The sequence below is a fragment of the Drosophila yakuba genome, chromosome 3R, assembly GCF_016746365.2.
Source record: "Drosophila yakuba strain Tai18E2 chromosome 3R, Prin_Dyak_Tai18E2_2.1, whole genome shotgun sequence".
In the NCBI taxonomy this organism is placed as follows: domain Eukaryota; kingdom Metazoa; phylum Arthropoda; class Insecta; order Diptera; family Drosophilidae; genus Drosophila; species Drosophila yakuba.
In genome coordinates, this window is record NC_052530.2 from 7,731,880 (window position 1) to 7,751,834 (window position 19,955).

General features: G+C 42.2%; 2 protein-coding genes across 2 annotated transcripts; one reads left to right on the top strand and one right to left on the bottom strand.

Annotated features, from left to right (window-relative positions):
- Positions 1-274: 274 nt before the first annotated feature.
- Positions 275-7,675, bottom strand: LOC6535911 (mycosubtilin synthase subunit C). The gene is made up of 7 exons (XM_002096491.4): positions 7,387-7,675; positions 2,372-3,495; positions 2,139-2,306; positions 1,252-2,023; positions 1,096-1,186; positions 857-1,032; positions 275-797 (listed from the first exon to the last, which is right to left on the bottom strand). Exons 2-7 carry the CDS (start codon positions 3,477-3,479, stop codon positions 473-475), a joined length of 2,640 nt encoding a protein of 879 aa, XP_002096527.1. The 5' UTR covers positions 3,480-3,495; positions 7,387-7,675; the 3' UTR covers positions 275-472.
- Positions 7,676-13,550: 5,875 nt separating this feature from the next.
- LOC6535912 (nose resistant to fluoxetine protein 6) lies at positions 13,551-16,359 on the top strand. Its single transcript, XM_002096492.4, has 9 exons — positions 13,551-13,875; positions 13,932-14,295; positions 14,353-14,426; positions 14,484-14,683; positions 14,743-14,855; positions 14,911-15,127; positions 15,181-15,353; positions 15,426-15,909; positions 15,971-16,359. Exons 1-9 carry the CDS (start codon positions 13,590-13,592, stop codon positions 16,265-16,267), a joined length of 2,208 nt encoding a protein of 735 aa, XP_002096528.1. The 5' UTR covers positions 13,551-13,589; the 3' UTR covers positions 16,268-16,359.
- Positions 16,360-19,955: the final 3,596 nt, after the last annotated feature.

Genomic DNA, 19,955 nt, shown 5'->3' on the forward strand with positions numbered 1-19,955 from the left:
CCTCGATCAATTGATCAATTCGATTATCAAGTGGTCTGTGCCCAACTGGAATTTCAAAGACCTATTGGATTGGTATGTGATTGGGTTTTGAATTGCATGTAAGAGCAGTGCCTGTACTGCCAATAACCACTTGGGAAATAACTTTTCTTATACAATGTACATATGTATGTATAAGATTGTGCATTCTTACTAAATAAGCTGCGATTTGAAATCACGCTGGGTTGGAATTTTGGAAAGTCAAGAGAGTGCCAGTGCAATCAAACCACTTTGTAGCTAATTATTAATTGTTGTGTATTTAATTGTCTTGAAATCAAAGGCTTACAACTAGTCAACACAAACTTACGAAACTTCTCGCTAAGTTACACTAGTCTAGGGCTAATACTAGGTGGTAGGCTATGCTAGTTAAATATAATACGTGGTGCGGGATAAATTCGCTGCAGATCTGGTTTGGTGACGCGTTCACCGGGTTGTCCTACTTGCCCACCTCCTTCCAGTGGACGATTGCGCGTTGCTCGTCCGGTGCATCGCCGAATGGTCGGCTGCCGTCGGAGTGCACGTACTCGTTCACCTGGAAGTTGAGAAGCGTCTTGTAGTGGTACACGTCCGCCAGCTGCTGCGTCAGCGGACTGGTGTTGGTGGTGAAAATGCCGGCGAACTGCTTCTCGCGAGCCACCCGCAGCACCTCGTGCTCCATGAAGTGCATGCAGGCGATGTTCTCGCGGGGATTCAGCTCCTCGGCGGTGCCCATCATAAAGGAGTGCAGAATTTGGTTCAGCCCCTTGGGCAGGTAGTTGTCCCTGTTAAATATTCCGAGTGAGCACATGGTTCAAGGAAGGAGGAAGGCTTGACATCTTACCTGATCGGACCCTCGCAAAACTCCAGGAACTCGAAGACAATGAGCAGCTTGGACTTGATGTCCACCTCGGGCTCGTTTCGCGCATCAAAGTTCAACGCTGTGCCAATGATGCGATCCGTGTTGGTATCGTATACCACGAAACTTAGGTCCCGCTCCACCAACACATTCCAGATATCCTGCCAAGTTAAAATTAAGGAAATGTGGCTACATAAAATATGTAGTAAGCTTTAGTTACTCACGTTCAGGATGTCGCTGTAATCGGTTCTCAAAACTCCGGGCTTGAGCCACTGCTCCAGGTCGGCCTTGTTATAGAAGCTAGCAACAATAATGCTGAAACGGGTGTTACACGATTAGTAACTTCACTTCCGGTCAAGCTCGGGCTAATAAGTACTAACTCGATGACTTCCTGACGGTGCTCCAGGCGTAGCGGCACCGCCTCCATCTTAAGATGCGGACAAGCATTCAGGGATTCCTCCTCCAGCTGCACTGCATCTTGGTTGGCCGCCATCTTCTCGATGATCTCGCCCAGATTCTTGGCCGCTATGAACTCGGAAATGCCGATGTTGTAGCCCTTCTCGCGCAGCAAGGTGACCGTGAAAATGGAGTTCAGCGAGTTGCCGCCCAGCTCGTAGAAGTTACTGTGCGGAGCCAGGGTTGCTCTGGTGGAGCGTCCAATAACCCCACCCACTGTCTCGAAGAGATCCCGAGCCGTGAGCTTTAGATCCTCAGGAACCTGCGAGTAGTCAAAGTCCAGGACAATGCTGGAGTCGCCTTCGTTGTTGTTGGCCGTCTCATAGGTCTTAAGCAGCGCCTGGCGATCCACCTTGCCGTTGACCAGCAATGGTACATGCTCCAGGATGACCACCTGCGGTGTCATGTAGTCAGCCAGTTTGTCCTTGAGACGCCCCTCCATCTGCAGCTCGGTAACCATGGGTGCATCATCGCGCAGCTTGACGAAGGCCAGGATCGCCTGATCCACCTGACCAGCATGGTAGCACAGGACAATGGCCTTCTCCACCAGCGGCAGCTCCGCCACGTTCTTCTCCACCTCGGAGAGATCGACGCGATGTCCACGGATCTTAACCTGGGAGTCGGTGCGTCCCTCGTACATAATGCTGCCGTTCTTCAGGGATCCGTAGTCCCCTGTGCGATACAAACGGGCATATTCTGGAGAGGCAAGGTCGTATTAAGTAATAATAATATTTAAGGATATTTAAGGATATAAATCAACTAGCTTGAATGTATTTTGAAATGTATACAAGATATAAGATGAATTACTTACTTTTCTCCACAGCCAGAGGATTCTCCAAGAACCTCTCCGGATCGCGTCCGTTGACATAGCCAGCCGCCAAGTTGAGTCCCGAAGCAAAGATCTCCCCGATCTCGCCGTTCTTCACTGGACGATAGTCGGCATCCAGCAAATAGACAACGGTGTTCGACAGTGGAATGCCTTCAGGATGAGAGATCACGGATTATGCACAACATGGCAAATTAGGAACACGGGCTAAATCTCACCTATAGGCACATTGTCGTACAAGCTTAGTTGCTTCTTGCTTTCACAGGCAAAGTAGGTGACATCGCCCAATACCTCTGTGGATCCGTAAAAGTTGTATAGCCGGTGTACACCTTCGTCGAAATAGTCGAAGAAGCTGCTTGCCAGGGAAACGGATAGGGGTTCTCCGGAGCAGACCCAAATCTGCAGGTTATACAGCAGTTTCTGGGCAGCTCCGCCTCCCTCCATCTTCAGATACATGAGCAGCGAGCGCAGGAGAGTGGGCACCAGCACAAGACGCCTGATTTTGTATCGCTCTAGCAGGGCCACCAATCGCTGGGGATCTTTGGTCACTGCCTTGGGCACCACTAGAATGGCCAGGCCACACATCAACGGACTCCAGAGCTCGGCGATCGAGTCCACAAAGGTTAGGGCCGTCTTGAAAACGCTCACCGTCTCGTTGGTGGTATACGGAAAGGTGGCCCACTGCCACTGGAGGCGATTGAGGATGCTCTCGTGGGGCAATCGAACTCCCTTGGGGACCCCCGTACTGCCCGAGGTGTAGAGTACGATGGCGATGTGGTCGTTTCCACCGCGCAGCATCTCCTCTGAGAGCAGATTGGAGCCAGCCAGCTGGAGGGATTTGGCATAGAGTTCGGTGGTGGATAGCGTGGGAGTTCCCTGGAAACGGCCGGCGTCTATGTCGTCGTCGCGAATCACCAAAGTGGGCTTGGCCTCCAGCAGGATGTGGTGGATGCGGTTCGCCGGGAAGCTGGGATCGATGGGCAGGTACGCGCCGCCTGCCTTCCAGATGGCCAGTAGTGTGGTGACCAGTCCCTCCGACGGCTGCATGCACACAGCCACGATGAAGTCACCATCGCTGTTCGGCTGCAGGAAGCGGCCGTGGGTCTCGGCCACCAGGAGACGGGCTGCCCGGTTCGCCCGCTCGTTCATCTGGCGATAGCTGCTCTGACTGGGCGCCATTCCCTGCCCCGAGGTGCTGGGCTGATAGATAAGAGCCACCTTGTCGGCGTGCCGCAGCTGCTGCTCCTCGAAGATGCGGTGCAGAGCTCTCGGCACAAAGTCTTGCTGCAGACCCTTGACGATCGATAATTGTGGCAGCGAACCCATCTTAATGTTGTATTATCTGTGGGGAGAATTAAGAAAAATCCTTTACTTGAAATTGCTCAAATTATCAGGGCAGTATTAGCATATCAACCGGAGAAGCTCTAAGTTACATCATCTTTCCCAGCTTTCATTTTCCATTGCAATGCTGGTTAATGCCTTACTGCCTTGCGGTAGCAAATAAATTCATTCATACATGCATATTTATAACACTTCGTGTTAATGGAGCGCTCGCACAATAAACTATTATAATGAATGAGTATGAATATTGGACCAGCCTTAAACGGATGGCTTCTGGTGAGCTTTATTTATTCAATTAAATTACAGTCTGCAGCTTAAGATGCAGATATTGTAGGTACAACTAAAATGGAATTCGATTTTCCATCTTAATGACTTGTTGATTATGGGTTTCAGGGTAATAAGGTTTTATTAATGATTTTATTTATAAAAATGCAATCCATTTATACACATCAGTACTTACGAATAGCCTTACACGAAGAATTGGAATTTCTTATTTCTTTGTTATAGGTATAAAGATTATTATTTATAAGTTTTTTTTTCTTCTAGTAATAGTTTCTTCTGATTTTGATTTCTTCAACTTTGCGACTAAATGCTTGGCAACGGGGGCCCATGTAATTTTAAATTATGGCGACATTTTTATCTACCCGCTTAGCACCATATTTTTCCCTAACCTATCACTCATACTTTCATTACAGGTTTGTTTAATAGGCGACTAGAGATCTCCTTCACCTAGGTAAGTACAACTTAACGCATTAGCATAGCCACCTGTTTGTCGATACTAATTAAGTCCAGCTTAATCTATGTGGGCTTATACTATAAATTGAGATGTGTTCCGGCTTTGAAAATCCACGTTTATATCGCCAACTATTTTTGCTAAATAATGTGCCTTAATAATTGAATGTTGGAGTTTTGAGTAGATGATTTCCTAGTTAAAAAAGTTAGCCTGGCTTAAACGTTGTACCTCAGTCGTTGGACTTGGCCAAAAGCCCAAATTCAACCGCTCGGAATGCGGCATGCTAACTTGTTAATTGTGTGGAGCCAGCCAATTGCCGGAGACACCAGTGCTGTTCCATTTTACGAGCCGGCAGAGCACGCAGGCGAAGATTGGTGGAGGTCATTGAGCTACGCCAACCTTATGCCCATGCTCGTTAAGTTCCATCGGCATGTCATAAAAGCCAGCTAAAATGTCATTGCGCCGACCACTTCTGGTGTCCGAGACTGTAGTATCTACTACCTGTATCTGATTCTGCCGGGCTCCAATGTCAAGCGCTCTAATCCAAAACCAAAACATGAGGACAAGCTGCCGTCTGGAGGCCCAAGAACGGCAATTACCTGTGCCGTACCCGTGGCCTTAGCAAATGTTAGTCTCTGATTTGGTTTAAAAATTAGATTTCATTAGATTTGAGGCCTCGTCAAATGACTGCGATCGGGGAAGTGGAGCAATGGAGCAGGCGATTCCGCTGGGAAAGGCAAGGTGGCTAGGAAGCTTCTTGGGGCAGTGGGCAATGAATTATTTAGTTGCTTCCGCTTCTTCTCCAGCCGAGGAGGAAATGGAGTGGAAGTGGAAGTGAAGGGTGGAGGTGGTAGCTTGTTGTAACCATCGCGGCTGGGGAGCTCGAAACAAGTTATACTTCAATTGCGCAACTCTAGAGCTGAAAATTCACCGCCTGGCTTCTGGGTCTGGTTTTCGGACTTGCTTGCTTCTGATTCTCGACTGGCATACATTTTTTGGCAGCCAAGTAATTTACAACGGTTTACGGGGCGTATACGTAACGAATTCAAGGCTAGGCTGAAATCATTTCCCAAGCGCCCATTACGTATGCGCCGTGTGAGTCCAATTAGTTTGTTCACTTGCACACACAGCCTGCACTATGTTTGCCCACTATATATACTACATGTACATATACTCGAGAATATGTATATGTATGTAAGCTCGTAGTATACTATCTGCATACAATGCTGATGAAGTCCATTGTTTTGGTCCCGCCACTCGAGTGCATTCTTGAGCCCCTATGGTTCTTGGCATTTCACATCATCGATTAAATGCATCCAGCGACTTCTGTTCACCTTCGCTGCTTCTGTTGATGAGGTGAAATCCATGTGGCTGCTTTAAAGTTATTACTTTTGCCCCTGTTGCCATTAAATCAACCAAAAACAAACTAAGCAGCATTAAAAACTAGTAGCAGCTCGGTCGAAAAGCATTTAAGACCGCCGCAGTTCGACGAGTGCTGCTTATAATTTTCCGACCAAGGTTGCATTTGCGTTAGATCGTTTTCAGTTGGAGGCTCAGTTGGAGGTTCTGGCGCTTTTGGAAAATCGTTCCATAATTATCAGCCTGCCATGTAATCTGTAATTTACATAATTATTGGCCGGGTTGAAAGACCGTTGGCAGCGCGGTGGCTGTTGCACTTGGCGGATCAACAACATTGCCTAAGGTCGCGGGGCTTATCTGGTATCGCAAACGTTTCCGCTGGTGGCAATTCCGAAGAGTGTGGCTAATTAATTTGTCGACCCGTCGTGGGAGGCGGCCGAATCAAAACACAACAGTGCTCTACGCTGAAGTCCACTTCTGTTCATTTATTGAATGTATTATTATGTCTTTTTTCTGCCGTGACTGATTTGCCTAATTGAGTAAAAAGCGTCTAATTTAAGCCGTGCTGGGGACCTCCACTGCATCTGCACGGCTTTGGGGGTCGTCCCGGTGAGTGTGATCTGTTTTTGTCTGAGTGGGTTTTTTATTTTCTGTTTTCAGTTTTCCCCACCGCCGCTGTCGTTTTCCGCAGTATTTCCGATTGTGAGTCAATTGGATGACAAGCTCGTATTGTATGTGGAAGTGAACCAAACCGCGTTCAAGAACAGAAAACGGGCAAAACTAACGATCTCGACCAAGAGTCTTACGTCAATGGGGGAATCAGTTCGCGTTGCTCATTAACGAGCCAAGTTTAAGTCGTCGAATGCAAATTGTGCACCATAAAAAACACTTGTAAACGATATGCGACACTCGTTTAGCACATACTTAACATAATTAATAGCCGATCGCTTTGGCCAATGACTCAATTGCAATTATAAATCCATCACTGCTGGCTACTGCTCTTAATAACAAGCGATTTGCTAAGCGCGCCAAGACAAATTAAATGTCATTTGCGGGATACTTATGCTGGCAATAAGTATGTCGATGGCTTGCCTTAAAAGCCGAGTAGTTGGCAAAAGTATCAGGTGCTAAACGCTGAGAAAACAACTGGGGATTCTGAAAAAGAAGGGCTTAAATCGGAGTTTAAGAGCCTCGTTAATCACTGAAACCCCTGTAATGCCTTTTCTGACCCCGCCCCGCCTCGAATTCTGTTTGCCTTTTGAATTTCAGTGCATTTCACAGTGCATTCTCAAGGAACGAGCCGTTATGGGAATCCAGTTTCCTTCTTGTGTTTAGAACTCGTTTAGAACTTCCTCAAACTGTAAATGATTTCAATAGAAAAACAGGTCTTCTACTCGTGCCTTTCAAATCCAAAAAGGTACATATATTATGTTTTTCCTTTAAGTCGTAATAGAATGGCAATTTTGACAGCAAAAACCTTAGCCCACAAAAATGTCTCCGTCGAGTGAAGCGAGGTGAAAACACTTTGTTCAATCCATTAATTTATGGTTGAAACTAATTGCATTTTTTCGTCGTTCTTTTTTTTTTTGTAATATTCTCAGCTTAATGAATTTTATGCAATGTTTGTCGGATGTGAAGTAAGTTTGTAATGCACGGAGGAACTTATTTCGGCCATAAAATTACGCGAGAATTATTTTGTTAACTGCTTCTCAGCATGCATGTGAAGTTAATTTGCACATTAATTTCGGGAAATCGAGTTTGCCGAATCTAAATACATACTTGATAATCACGTATACGTACCGTGGGTAAGGGCAAATTCTGACACTTGATATTTTGAACAGGTTTTAAATTTTCCTTTTTCAAATGTTTATCTGTGGCCGTTTCACACTGAGCACGTTATTCTTAAATTTGATTGTTCTTCTTTATTTTCAAGTATAAAGTATGAGAGTGGTGAGTCTACCAGTTTAAAAACTTCCGTTTCTGGTCACTTCACTAGCGTTTCACTTTGATTTCGGGGGACACCCAAAAAACTTGCAACGCACTCGGGAAACTCAACGTGCTATGTACTTGTAAACGGCGCTCGCAGACTAATCAGAATCCCAGCCCCCGACTATCTTATATATCCGACCGATTCGCTGCTGTCTCAGTCGCCGTCGGCTGCGCAGTCGCAGTCGCAGTCGGGTGGCAAAGAATGACAGAAAAAAACCAGTTCCTGCTCTTACAGCCCCTGCAATTACTGCTCGCAGCATACCACACATACCCATATGCGGGCGCCAGTGTGTGGACGCCAGATTGGTCGCCATTTTCAGCGGACCGCCGAGCGGTGACGTAGGAAATGAAATGAAAATCCCGCCGTCCCCGCACTCATTAATTGGCAGGCGAATCGCACAGTTTGAATATTATTCTTCAGCGCACCAGACCTTTTGGAAATCCCTCGTGTGACACACAGCTCAGAGCGGATTGAGGAAAGTTAGATGGCCACTGGTTACGCGCAGGTGGAAAGCTAGTTTAAATAAGTCCTTGATTCGGATAGAAGAATGGATTTTGTGAGGTATATAACAACAATGATAACTAACAATGATAATTGACTGATGTTAGCTTAAAGTTGATGGTCTTAAGAACTATTTTATTGGAAGTGTAGGAGTGTGTAGCACCAACCCCTTAATTTGAATACACTAAATCCAAGTAAATACAGAAATATATATTATACATTTTGTTCAATAGTATTGAAAGGTACATAAATAGCAAACATTCTGACTCAGATATCGAAGTTGAGTACACTGCCTATAATCTTTCCGTACTATTCAGATCTGGCACTAACTAAAACTAACTGGCTTTATAGAGTTTCAACTACTAAAGCCTCTGATTGCTTAAGATTGGTCGAGTTTAAGACCAAGAGTATCGGCGATTATGGCTTTTACTTCGCTATTGCTAGTACAATGTATCGTGCGAAAGTAGAATCGCATTAGAAATGGAATTTCAAATAGACCGATAATCGCGGTCGCTGCAATTTGTACATCGATTCTGTAGCTGTCAGTGGGTTTGTGAGAGGGATTGCCTTTTTCTAACGTATGCCAGCCGTCATGTTGTGCTTCCCATTACGAAGTCAGTGTGAAAATTTGCAGTTGAGGCGCCTGTCCCCTGACTTTTAGTGCAATCATTACTCAATGCATAGCTACTGCTTACAAATGCAGTTGTACCCGGTGCACAGTTGGAATCAATTGGACTTCATAACTACTTTGTAGGAAAGTCTGAAGTTGATCATTGTTTGCAGTGCCAAGGTTAATCAGTTGATTGATCGAATACTTAAAGAAAGCCCTGGCTCCGAATAATGTGGATCCAATTAATCGACTATTAATTAGCGAATCATGAGTGATCCGTGCAAGAATCAACGTCAGTAAATCCAAATTGCGATGCGGGCTAACAATTTGGAGCTGTCGATTACCATCATTACCACTCAATGTGGTCCCATTTGCATTCGTATTAACTTGATTTTAATAGAAGAATTTATGACAGCTGGTTATTTGTGCAATTACTTTGTGAGTTCAAGAATAATGAGCGGATTTATCATTTCAATTGTAAATAATAAAAAATACTATTACATGGATTAATGTAATAATATCAAGAGATTTGTAATCAATTTATTTTTATTTTTATTCGAGCAAGTACACCTTTAATAGCGCTTATAAAATAAGTCGCTTTCATAAAAATAATTATCGGCGATTGAACAACTTCAACGCTTGTTGCATTCACTGTTGAATGCCCATAAAAAACGCGGATTTTCCTATTCTAAGCGTTCAATAAAAAGTACTCACTTCCTTCGTTCAACTGCTCTGCTAATTTGGCATTCTGCATTTTAAGCGACTGCACAGCGTGCTAAGCATAATGAATGCATTTGGGGGACTTTTTGGTGGACGGAAATAAAAAGGATTCACACGAGAACTGGGCCACAACCCTACTCTGGATTGAAATCAGTTTTTAAGTGATTCACTGCCGAAGTGTTATGTCATTCGTCTGCTGCTGATAAAGGGATCTACCAGAACCCGTAATTAACCGACTATCAAAAGATAATTGATTTCCATAAAAGCAAGCCAAAAAGAAGGTGTGTCCCAGCCCATTTAAATTAACCCGCTGCTCTCCCATTTGCATCTGCGTCCGTTTGTATCTGGTAGATGCAAAGATTCATATCTGAGCCGTGCTCACTTCGCACCCGAGTCACGTTTCCAGACCGAAACGTCAGCGGCCGTGAGGAGGCATCTTTGGAACCGGCTAGTAGTCGGCTGACCTAAGTTGATTCGACCGATCTCCCGCATCCGGACTTCCCCAAAAAGAAAGTGTGACGCATCCGCGATGTCAGTTGACCGATTCTACGAATCGCATTGCTTGTCGGCAACAATGTTCTCATTTGTTTTTGTCGATTTGCTTTTTAAGGCACACTTGTGACGCAGTGTTGCACAGCAAAAAATCCCAGAAACCCGATTGCTTTTGAGTGATTGTTTGCATATGAAGAATTAATTTGGTCCGCAAATTACGAAAGGCTAACCGATTAAAAAGTAGCAACAAAAATGTATAAAAACGTAGATAATTATAGGATCATTAGCATTAATAACTCCTTTACTTACTCACCGATCAAGGCCCCAATGTCCTAATTATTAACACTAGAGCTCCATCAAACTTAGCTATTTATGAATAGTCAGTTTTTTTTAAATATAGTGACTACTAGTTACTAGAATTTGCCTGCTTCATCTCAACTCAACTTACTGAAGAAGAAATTTTACATACTTATACGTACAACAGGTATAACAATATATTAAATTTAAAATTGAACTTTCTTTCTGTGCACATTTACGGAGGCAGTCGAACTTGATTTCGCCACGACAAGTATTTCCCTAAACAACTCGACGCGAGACAATTTACTGTTAAGAACAGCCGGCGGCTATCGAATCGAACAATTCGACGGCTTTCGCATTTGGCTGATCGATTCTTTTGATGTTGTTGTGATCCGCGACTGTGACTTGGCCTTTTCAGATTAGGTCCGCTTTGTTACGCATACGTCGCGTTGGACATGACAACGACGCTTTTTGTCAACAGGCGTATCAAACGTATGAAATCATAACCATCTTAATCGCAAACGTGTGGAGTACCTTGCGATTAATTGCAAAGAATCTGGTCCTGCACTTACGGAAGTGTGGAGCACTTCCATCAGCTCGGCAGCTGGTCCAATTCTAATTGAATTATGCGGCCGATTAACAATCATTAGAGCTGCAGGCCTAAACCACTTGATCCAGCCATATATTTGTATCACCGGATAGTGATCTTAATGGATAGGCGTGGTGGCGGAGACGGGCCACTGGTCATGTTAGATGCTAATTTGCAAATGTCGCAAAATGTAAATAAGGCGATTGTAAGAAATAATCAAGTTTATTTATGAGCTCAAAAACACCTGAAAACTTTAAAGCCCAGCAATATTTCTAAGATTATTACCTGTGTCATAGCCCATTTTAATTGGTATTTGTTAAGCAAGTGAAGCTAACAGCACCCAAAAAAGGCTTTTAAATTGAATTAGAAATAGATTAGTCAAATGAAATCGGTTATATACTCACAATGCAGCTTGCGAGGTTCAGTTCAATGACTTTTACAGCCTCTTTGGCCCATTATTCTATTGATAGTGTTTAAAAATAAAATAAAATAAGCTAAAAATATCTAAATCGTAAAATATATCTAGCTGTGCATAAGCGAAAAGCAACTACGTTATAAATTTCGTATTTAGCAATTAAACCAGTTATTCGTAGAGTAATAGGGCATACTAAATTCGGTGAAAGGTAGGTGACAGGCTGGTGACAGAAAGCGCTTCCTAGTGATAAAACATATATTTATATTCTTGACCAGAATCTCTAAACGGGAGGATTCCCGACATAATCGATAGAATTTGGGGCATAAAATTGTAAAAAAGACATCTATATAGTGCTTAACTTTCTAACGATTACAGTCCCCGAGATCTGAATGTTCTTAAAGACAGAAAGACGGACGGACATGGCCAGATCGACTCGGCTAGTTATAAAAAAATAACAAAGATATACAAGATGATAGTCAAGAATATACATAGTTAAGTATATACATACTTAATAGAAACATCTGTTACATAATTTTTAATCTACGAGTAACGGGTATAAAAATGTGTTAAATATGAATTATGAGATTAATTACACTACCATTAAAGATGAATGCCTGAATGACCTGACCATATATTAATGGTGACAAGTTGCAGCCACACCAGCTGATCACTATACAAGTCTATCAAGTTTTACTCAAAACCCGACTTATGTTAATTAACTAATTGGAAAGATTGGATTATTAAGATATACTCGCTATCAACTTTCCTGGCTGATTGCATCTACTTAATCAAAAAGTTATAAAAAGCACCTGAGAACCGATTCAACAGTCTAAGGCGTGTTTGAATTACCAGACATCGGTAGATAAGAAAGTGATTTACAATACTTCCATCGCCGTTACTTGAGGGGCAAAGGTATATTAGATTCGTTAAAAAGTATGCACCAGGCAATAGAAGCGTTTCCGCCCAACTAATAATAATAATGATGATAATAATTAACAAACCTTTGCTGCGTCTATGTCTCTGGAATCTGCATGCCTGAGATTTCATACGGGTGTACAGCTCGACTCGGCTATTGATCCTAATCAAGAATATATTTACTTTATATTTTTACTTTAGTATGATCGGAAACGCTTCCTTCTACCTGTTACGTACTTTTCAACGATTCTAGTATACCCATTACGAGTAACGGGTATACATATTTTATACATGTAAGTGTTAGACATCGGCCTGGAAATCGCTAATAAAAAAATTTGTTCATTGGTGGATAGATATGGACAAAGTCTTAGTACTTCGGTATCTTTGGCCTGGTCAGTGCCCGGAACTAAACCAAGGCATTAAACTATTCCCAGACAGGATGCAACACAATGTGGCGATGCACATAGAGATTGTAAGACGATGGCTTAAAAATGTACGGATCAAGAACCAGTGTGCCAGCTATGAGGCGCTATTTTAAGGAATCCATGCTACAGACATGCTAAATTTAAATGTAAAGTACAAATCGAGTGCCTCGACTATGAGATACCTTATCGCTCTCCCCGCTAGGGCAATGAGCTTCATTTACTACATTCTTTGCTCATAACTCATTACGCATTATGGCCGGAGACACTTATACATCAACTACAACTCCAAGAAAAGCTGATATTGGACATACATACAAAATATTCACTTCCCAAAATGCATCTACAGTGGTTCCACTTTTTGTACTTGGTACTTGGCTATGTTCTTTTGGGATATGTTGCACATGTTGCAGCCACCTTAGCTGATGAAGTCCATCGAATTCCATGAAATGGTAATTAACCAGTTATCTAAAAGGATATTTTGGATAAAATCCCAAAAAACTTTTCGAACTGATCTCACCTACTTAATCAAAAAGCAATAAATGTCACCTTAAAATCTAGCGACCAATCTAGCGTGTTTAAATTACCGGACATTGCTTGATAAGAAAGTGGGTTGCAGTGTTTTTTTATGTCAGATCTCTTCAAATCTGATTTACCAAGGACAAGGACAAGGCCGTGAAGCCACTCAGTACCCGTTATCACAATATGTATCTAATATTACTCGTATATATAATATTCGTATTATAATCTTTAATTATAAATGTGCGTTTGGAATGATAAGTTTACTGTTTATTTTAAATGTATGCAGATCGATAAGATAATCGCACTTCGACCCCCATAATATGCAAAAACAAAAAATTATAAAATACCTGATTATAATTGAAGCCATTTCCGATGTTGCACAGTCATGTTCAAGTACAAAAATCGGTTAATCAAAAGTGTTCATATATTACTAATCCTTATCGCAGACGCAGACCAGCACCAGACATCGCTTATAAAAAGGGTTGCTTTGGTCCGGATGCGAATTATTCGGTAGTTGAACGTCTACAGAGATGGCGAAAGTCTCAGTAGTAATACTTATTTTTGGCCTGGTCGTAACCAGAGCCCTCGACTTCGGTCCAGAACTGAATCAAGGCATCGAACTAGATGCACAGGACTACCAGCGCCTGAACAAAGTTCGTCACTTGTCAGAGCAGTTTTTCAGTCACTACAAAAATGTAACTTTGGACGACCTGGTGCCCCAAGGTCGACTTCCCACAGTCTCGGATCTACAGTGCTACGCGGACTTTGCTCAGCTGACCGCTGGACTGACCACTGGCAGCCTGTGGGCCTACAGAAGTAAGTGAGAGACAATGTGCTGCTGTGAACAAATTTATTAAGGACTTCCCGTTCAGTGATTGACTCCTGGGGATCCATACCCTCTGGCATCCTGAAGGGTCATCTCAAGGACCTTGGTCACTACGACGAGTGCATTGACATCGAACAGTCCATGGCGTCGGGCTCGACTCTGTTGGGAAAGTACTGCCTGGCCAGTTTGCCTCTGCAACAGCTGCTGGGAAACGCTGGCAGGATGCTGAATGTCCAGACGGCGGTTTGTTTTCCCTCCTCCTGCTCGGCCACCAATATGGACACGCTTCTGCGACGAGTCCTGAAGCAACTGGTTGGCTTGGAACTAAATGCAAATCAGAATTTGGTCAGCGAAAACTCCTGCAAGACTTCCGAGCGCGAGGCCTACGATGGAGGGACCATTGCCGCAATGTAAGTTTAATATAAACTTTGTCTTACTTATTATTAAGCTGCAATCCCAATTTACAGCGTTATTCTATCCGTGTTCGGAGGCGCAGTGCTTCTTTCCACACTTTACGACTACTTTGTGTGTGAGGATCAAAGTAAATAGACCTTATTTTAAGGCACAATCAGTTGGTAACTTTTTAACATACTTGTAGAAAAACTGCCTGCTCTTCTGAAGGTGTTCTCTGCACGTGCAAACTCACGATCACTTTTTCGCATCACCACCAAACCCAACCCCAACATGATTGAGTGTCTGCATGGATTGCGTGGAATGTCCTTGATCTGGGTGTGCTTCGGTCACGACTACATTATTGGCATCACATCTCCCAACATCAATCTCTACGAAGTGTACACTGTGGGTAGCGAGAAAGGCTTTTTAACGCGATTTGATTGCTTACATTAATCATTCCTCAGTGGGCTAAGACACCTTTTATGGACGTAATTAAGGAGGGCGTCTTTGCTGTGGATTCATTTTTCTTCATTAGCGGACTGCTGGTTGCGATGGTGGCCTTGCGTTCCATGGAAAAGTAAGTCGCCTTTCTCACCTATCCCCGTCCTTTCCACAGTCTATCATATTTATAGGGCCAAGGGAAAGCTGAATATTCCACTAATGTACCTCCATCGCTATCTTCGCCTGACGCCCATCGTGGCAATATCAATACTGCTCTACTGGAAGATACTGCCCTATTTGGGTGACGGTCCGCTGTATGGCAATTGGAACTTTGATAGCTACGATAGGTGTGAAGGTAACTGGTATTGGACCCTGCTCTACATTCAGAACTACGCCACCGATTCTGAGGTATGTCTGCATTCGCTTCATGGGCGCACTATGATAACTTTTCTTTCTATCAGTGTCTGGCTCACACGTGGTATCTGGCCATCGATATGCAACTGTATATCATTGCGCCCATCCTGCTGATTGTTGTGTACAAGTGGGGTAAAAAAGGTGCAGCAGCTGTTCTGCTCCTATTGTTGGGACTTGCTGCCTACTTATTTAGCATTATAGTGATCAACAATTACTCTTTGTAAGTATTCGCGATTAGCTTAGGCTATGTGCAGTATAACCAAATTCTCCTACCTTTACTACAAAAAATTAGGGTTGGCGGTGGAGGTGGTGGCGGACCAGATGATTATTCCGAGGACCTCGAACACTATACCCACAATCGGGCTTCCGGATGGCTGGTGGGCTTTTTGTTCGGTTACTTCCTGCACACGATCCGTGGAAAGACGATCAAGCTAAGTCGACCTGCTGTCTGGGTAGGCTGGATCACATGTCTGGCCCTACTATTTACCTGCATTTTCGCGATGTATCCTTATGGCATTGGCAAGACCAACACGCTTTCCTCCGTTAGTGAAGCCTTCTACGTGTCGCTCTCCCGGATCGCCTGGCCCTTGGGTCTGAGTTGGGTGGTCTTTGCCTGCGTGCAAGGATATGGCGGATTGGCCAACTCCTTCCTCACATCGCCATTGTGGCAGCCTCTGTCGAAGCTTTCTTTCTGCGTCTATATGGGACATTTGTTGATCCAAAACCTTAATGGTGGGCGCACGAGAGTTAACACCTACTTCTCAAACTACGATATTGTAAGTTTTATCTGGCTATGCCTTAAAGTTATCAGCTGCAGTGGTTCTTTTTTCTTAACAGATGCTGCGCTTCTGGCAAGACTTTGGGTTTTCGGTCCTCCTCGCTTATGTCATGTACATTTTGATCGAAGCCCCCTGCGGCGGACTGGAGAGTCTGATCCTGCCGAACCGAAGACCAGCTCCCCAGCCAAAAGTGCAGGCTGCTGAGACATCTCCAGAGATCATCCCATCACCTGTCGACCCAGAGAAGCAGGCTCCAGAATCGAGTGCAGCCGCAAGTGACGGCGCAGTGGCATCTGCTCCTCCACTGGACAGCAAGACTCAACTGCAGGCTATCGAAGGAAACGAAACTTCTTAGGAATATCTAACGGATAGAAACTAATATAGAAGATTATTTATATTTACATGTACTCGTAGTATTAAAAATACAATGAAAAATATTTTTTCAATTAAAAAGCTTGTTTTGTTTACTGGCCATCAAAAGAAGCCTGACCTCAACTGTGGTGTTATAAAAATATTATTAATGCCTAAGATCATTTGTCTAAAGTTTGGGGATCGGTGTGAATTGATCTACCTAGTCTATCTAATGATCTACCTTCGATATATTAACCTGTTTCCCGCAGATAATAGCCTAATTTGAACTCCAGAAAATAGATATTAGTTATTGTTGTACCCAATCCATAAAAGGAACCAAAGGAACTGCTAATTTTCTGCAAACACGTATTAAGAGCATGAAGACTCCTTGTCAGTTGATCAGTACGTGACTCACGAAGCCTCGGCGCGTTTGAGTGGGTTTTAACTGAACTTAAATGATAGCTATTTATACTAATAAATTGCGATTACCAATTTTCACTTGAATTAATAAAGACGAAGAGGTTAGCCGAAGTGCTCGGTTATCGGCAGCCAGAGTTAAAAGGCCTCTTGCATATCTGATTGAATTTTAAAAACTGAAGTATGAAGTGTCTGGGGTTCGGGAAATCCAGGCAAGCAATAATATTTTGATTGCTCATTTGGTGGCTTATTGCCCTGATAAAAGCCAGTCGATCATTTCGCCAATTAATGTTGAGTCGGCTCAACAGCAGAAAGAAGGAAATTCCGTTTATTGTTTTCGTGAAACGACAGACCATTTGATTAGATAGAAAACTTTTTTTTGACCAAATGTTCAAAGTAACACTTTTTTAGTCAGATTAACATTAACAAGCACGTGCGGAAGGTCATAAACAGACAAATCAACACTTTCAAGCCTTAAAATTATTAGTTTATCTCAATCAACTAGATTGGTACATTTTATATGTGCGTGTTGATTTAAAAATGATCAGTGACTCAGCATTTAAGACGATTAGTTCAAATTCGAAGACTCTTTTACTCACATAAGAAACTAAATTATTTACCAATTTGTTTATAGACTTCTACTTTAGGTCGAAGAAATAAAACATAAGTGTATCGCTTTAACATGATAAGACTAGTGATTTATTGTTGGTAAATAGCTGCGATTATTTGTGGTACTTAAAACCACTTACTATTAAAAAAATTGTTCTTTAAGTCCTAAATTATGGTAGCACCTTAATTGAGAGCTTTGTAAGCGCTTTTAATTAGGGATAGTGTGTAAAAAGGGATTAGGAAAGGTAAGGATAACGTTACTCTCTGCAGCGTAGACAAGTTTGTTGTACATACAGATAGTAGTTGCAACATATAACACCATTTGCTTCTTTTACCTTCAGAAAATATGTTTTATAGCTTCACTAATTTCGGAATGTAATTATGTATGTACATATGTACGAGCCCCAACCACTATTAATTCGAACAGCATGTGATTTTTGCAGTGTGCAATGTTCAACACACGATAGTTTCGATACTATTACAGATAGCGTATGTCAATGTATTTTTTCTTAAAGAGAATTTGGTTCTCTTTACGATGATAAAAAAATATTTCTTGTATTTACAACAACAACAAAAATATGAGTACTTTATTCAAAACGTAGACTTAAGAGATAAGAAAAAATTGACCACTATTAATTCGAACGCTGCTTAATATAACAAATTAATATAAATTAAAATTGTGTAACGTCACCTTTGGCCTGTATTACACATTTAATACGTTTTGGCATTGATTTCAACAAATTTTGGCAATGTTCTCGAGAAATCGAGTCCCACATCTCTTGCAATTTTATTTTAAGGTCAGAAATGTTCCTTTGTGGCTCATTGCGAAGCTTTCTTTTCATCAGCCACCAAATATTTTCAATGGGGCTTAGATCAGGACTATTTGCTGGCCAATCTAAAACCTCCATTTGTTTATATTGAAGCCAATTTTTTGTTGTTTTGGCTGTGTGCGATGATGCTCCGTCCTGCTGAAAGGTGAATTCACCACAGTCTGCCAGTTTTGGTATTGATGGCAGCAAACTATCTTCCAAAATATTAATATATTTTGCAGCGTTAACCGTTCCTTCAATAAAATGTAGTTTTCCTAACCCTTTGGCAGACATACATCCCCATACCATAAGGCTTGCAGGAAACTTTACTGTCCTTTTAAGGCAGTCTTTATGATATGCTTCTCCCTTTGTACGGATTACTCGTTTTCTTGTATCGCCGACACTTACATCAAATTTAGCTTCATCGCTAAATATGATGGTGTCCCATTGTCTTTGAGTCCAAGACATCCTTTCACGAGCCCATTGCAAACGCTTTTTTTTTGACGAAGCGTAAGCAAGGGTTTTTCCTTGGCCTACGAGTCAGATAAGTTATTGGTTATGATATAAAAAGTATAATAAAACATACTTTATAGAATCCATATCCAACTGCTGTCGCGTCCATTCTCGTTTCACAGTTTTTCCAATTTTCTGCGACCACTCTGAAGCCAAATTTCTTAAAGATTGGCGACGATCAGACTTGACAATTTTGGCCAGTTCCCTTTTGTCACGGGGTGTTATTGCTGATGTTCGGCCTCTTTTTGCGATATTACTTTCAATGTTCCCAGTTTTCTTGAACAATTGAATAACCCCATGGACCGACGACTTAGACAAGTTAAGTTGTTTGCTTATATCTGTGATTGTCTTCCCAGATTTATAATAATCCCTAATCAATATTCTGATTTCGGTGCAAATAGGTTTACCACGTGCCATCGTTGCTAAACTTTGACTGATCTGCAGTAATTTAAATTTTTTTGCATTCTGCATTGTGTTATTATTTGCAGATTTTAACTAGATAGTGATTCCGTTAGATTGGTTGCTTTTGTTTTGTTCTTCTTTTGAGATAACGGTAAGCTTGCGCAGCGTTCGAATTAATAGTGGTCAATTTTTTCTTATCTCTTAAGTCTACGTTTTGAATAAAGTACTCATATTTTTGTTGTTGTTGTAAATACAAGAAATATTTTTTTATCATCGTAAAGAGAACAAAATTCTCTTTAAGAAAAAATACATTGACATACGCTATCTGTAATAGTATCGAAACTATCGTGTGTTGAACATTGCACACTGAAAAAATCACATGCTGTTCGAATTAATAGTGGTTGGGGCTCGTATTTATGTATGTATACTGTGCATGCCCAATTCAAGTTGGACACTGTCTGACTTTTGATTTGAGTTGGCCTGTTGCGATGAGATTGATGGGTAGTACCCATTGGGTACCTACCGATCAGCTCACAAGGCATTGAATCATTCTAAGGGCAAACATTAATCCAATTTGTCCCGTCAACGTATGATCACCGATCTAGAATCCTGATTGCCAACAATCCTCTACTCGGTCGCTTCTTCTCCACTTGTTGGATCCTTGGTGCTTGCCCTACCGATAGTTATCAACCAACGGTGCGCGTTATCGATAAATTTGGCTAACGGCGCATTATAATTTCACATACATAGTTAGTGGTGTGCTACAATGGAAATCGTACAGCTTTATTTCCCTTGTTTATTACTTCATGCAATTTTTGCTTTAATCTATACTAATATATATATTTAAATTATTTGTAAAGCTACTGTATATTTTAAGCCATTGATTCGCAACTTATTCACTTATCATACCTCGTAACTTGGGTAAAACTATCCAGGAAAGGC

Bases quoted from the DNA above. Each gene is read 5' to 3' on its own strand.
- LOC6535911 (XM_002096491.4), bottom strand. From the start codon at position 3,479: ATGGGTTCGCTGCCACAATTATCGATCGTCAAGGGTCTGCAGCAAGAC. The intron at 2,307-2,371 runs GTGAGATTTAGC...CTCATCCTGAAG, and splicing joins GTACGACAATGTGCCTATAG to GCATTCCACTGTCGAACACC. The intron at 1,033-1,095 runs GTGAGTAACTAA...TTAACTTGGCAG, and splicing joins ATTACAGCGACATCCTGAAC to GATATCTGGAATGTGTTGGT.
- LOC6535912 (XM_002096492.4), top strand. From the start codon at position 13,590: ATGGCGAAAGTCTCAGTAGTAATACTTATTTTTGGCCTGGTCGTAACC. The intron at 14,427-14,483 runs GTAAATAGACCT...ACATACTTGTAG, and splicing joins CTTTGTGTGTGAGGATCAAA to AAAAACTGCCTGCTCTTCTG. The intron at 15,128-15,180 runs GTATGTCTGCAT...TCTTTCTATCAG, and splicing joins ACTACGCCACCGATTCTGAG to TGTCTGGCTCACACGTGGTA.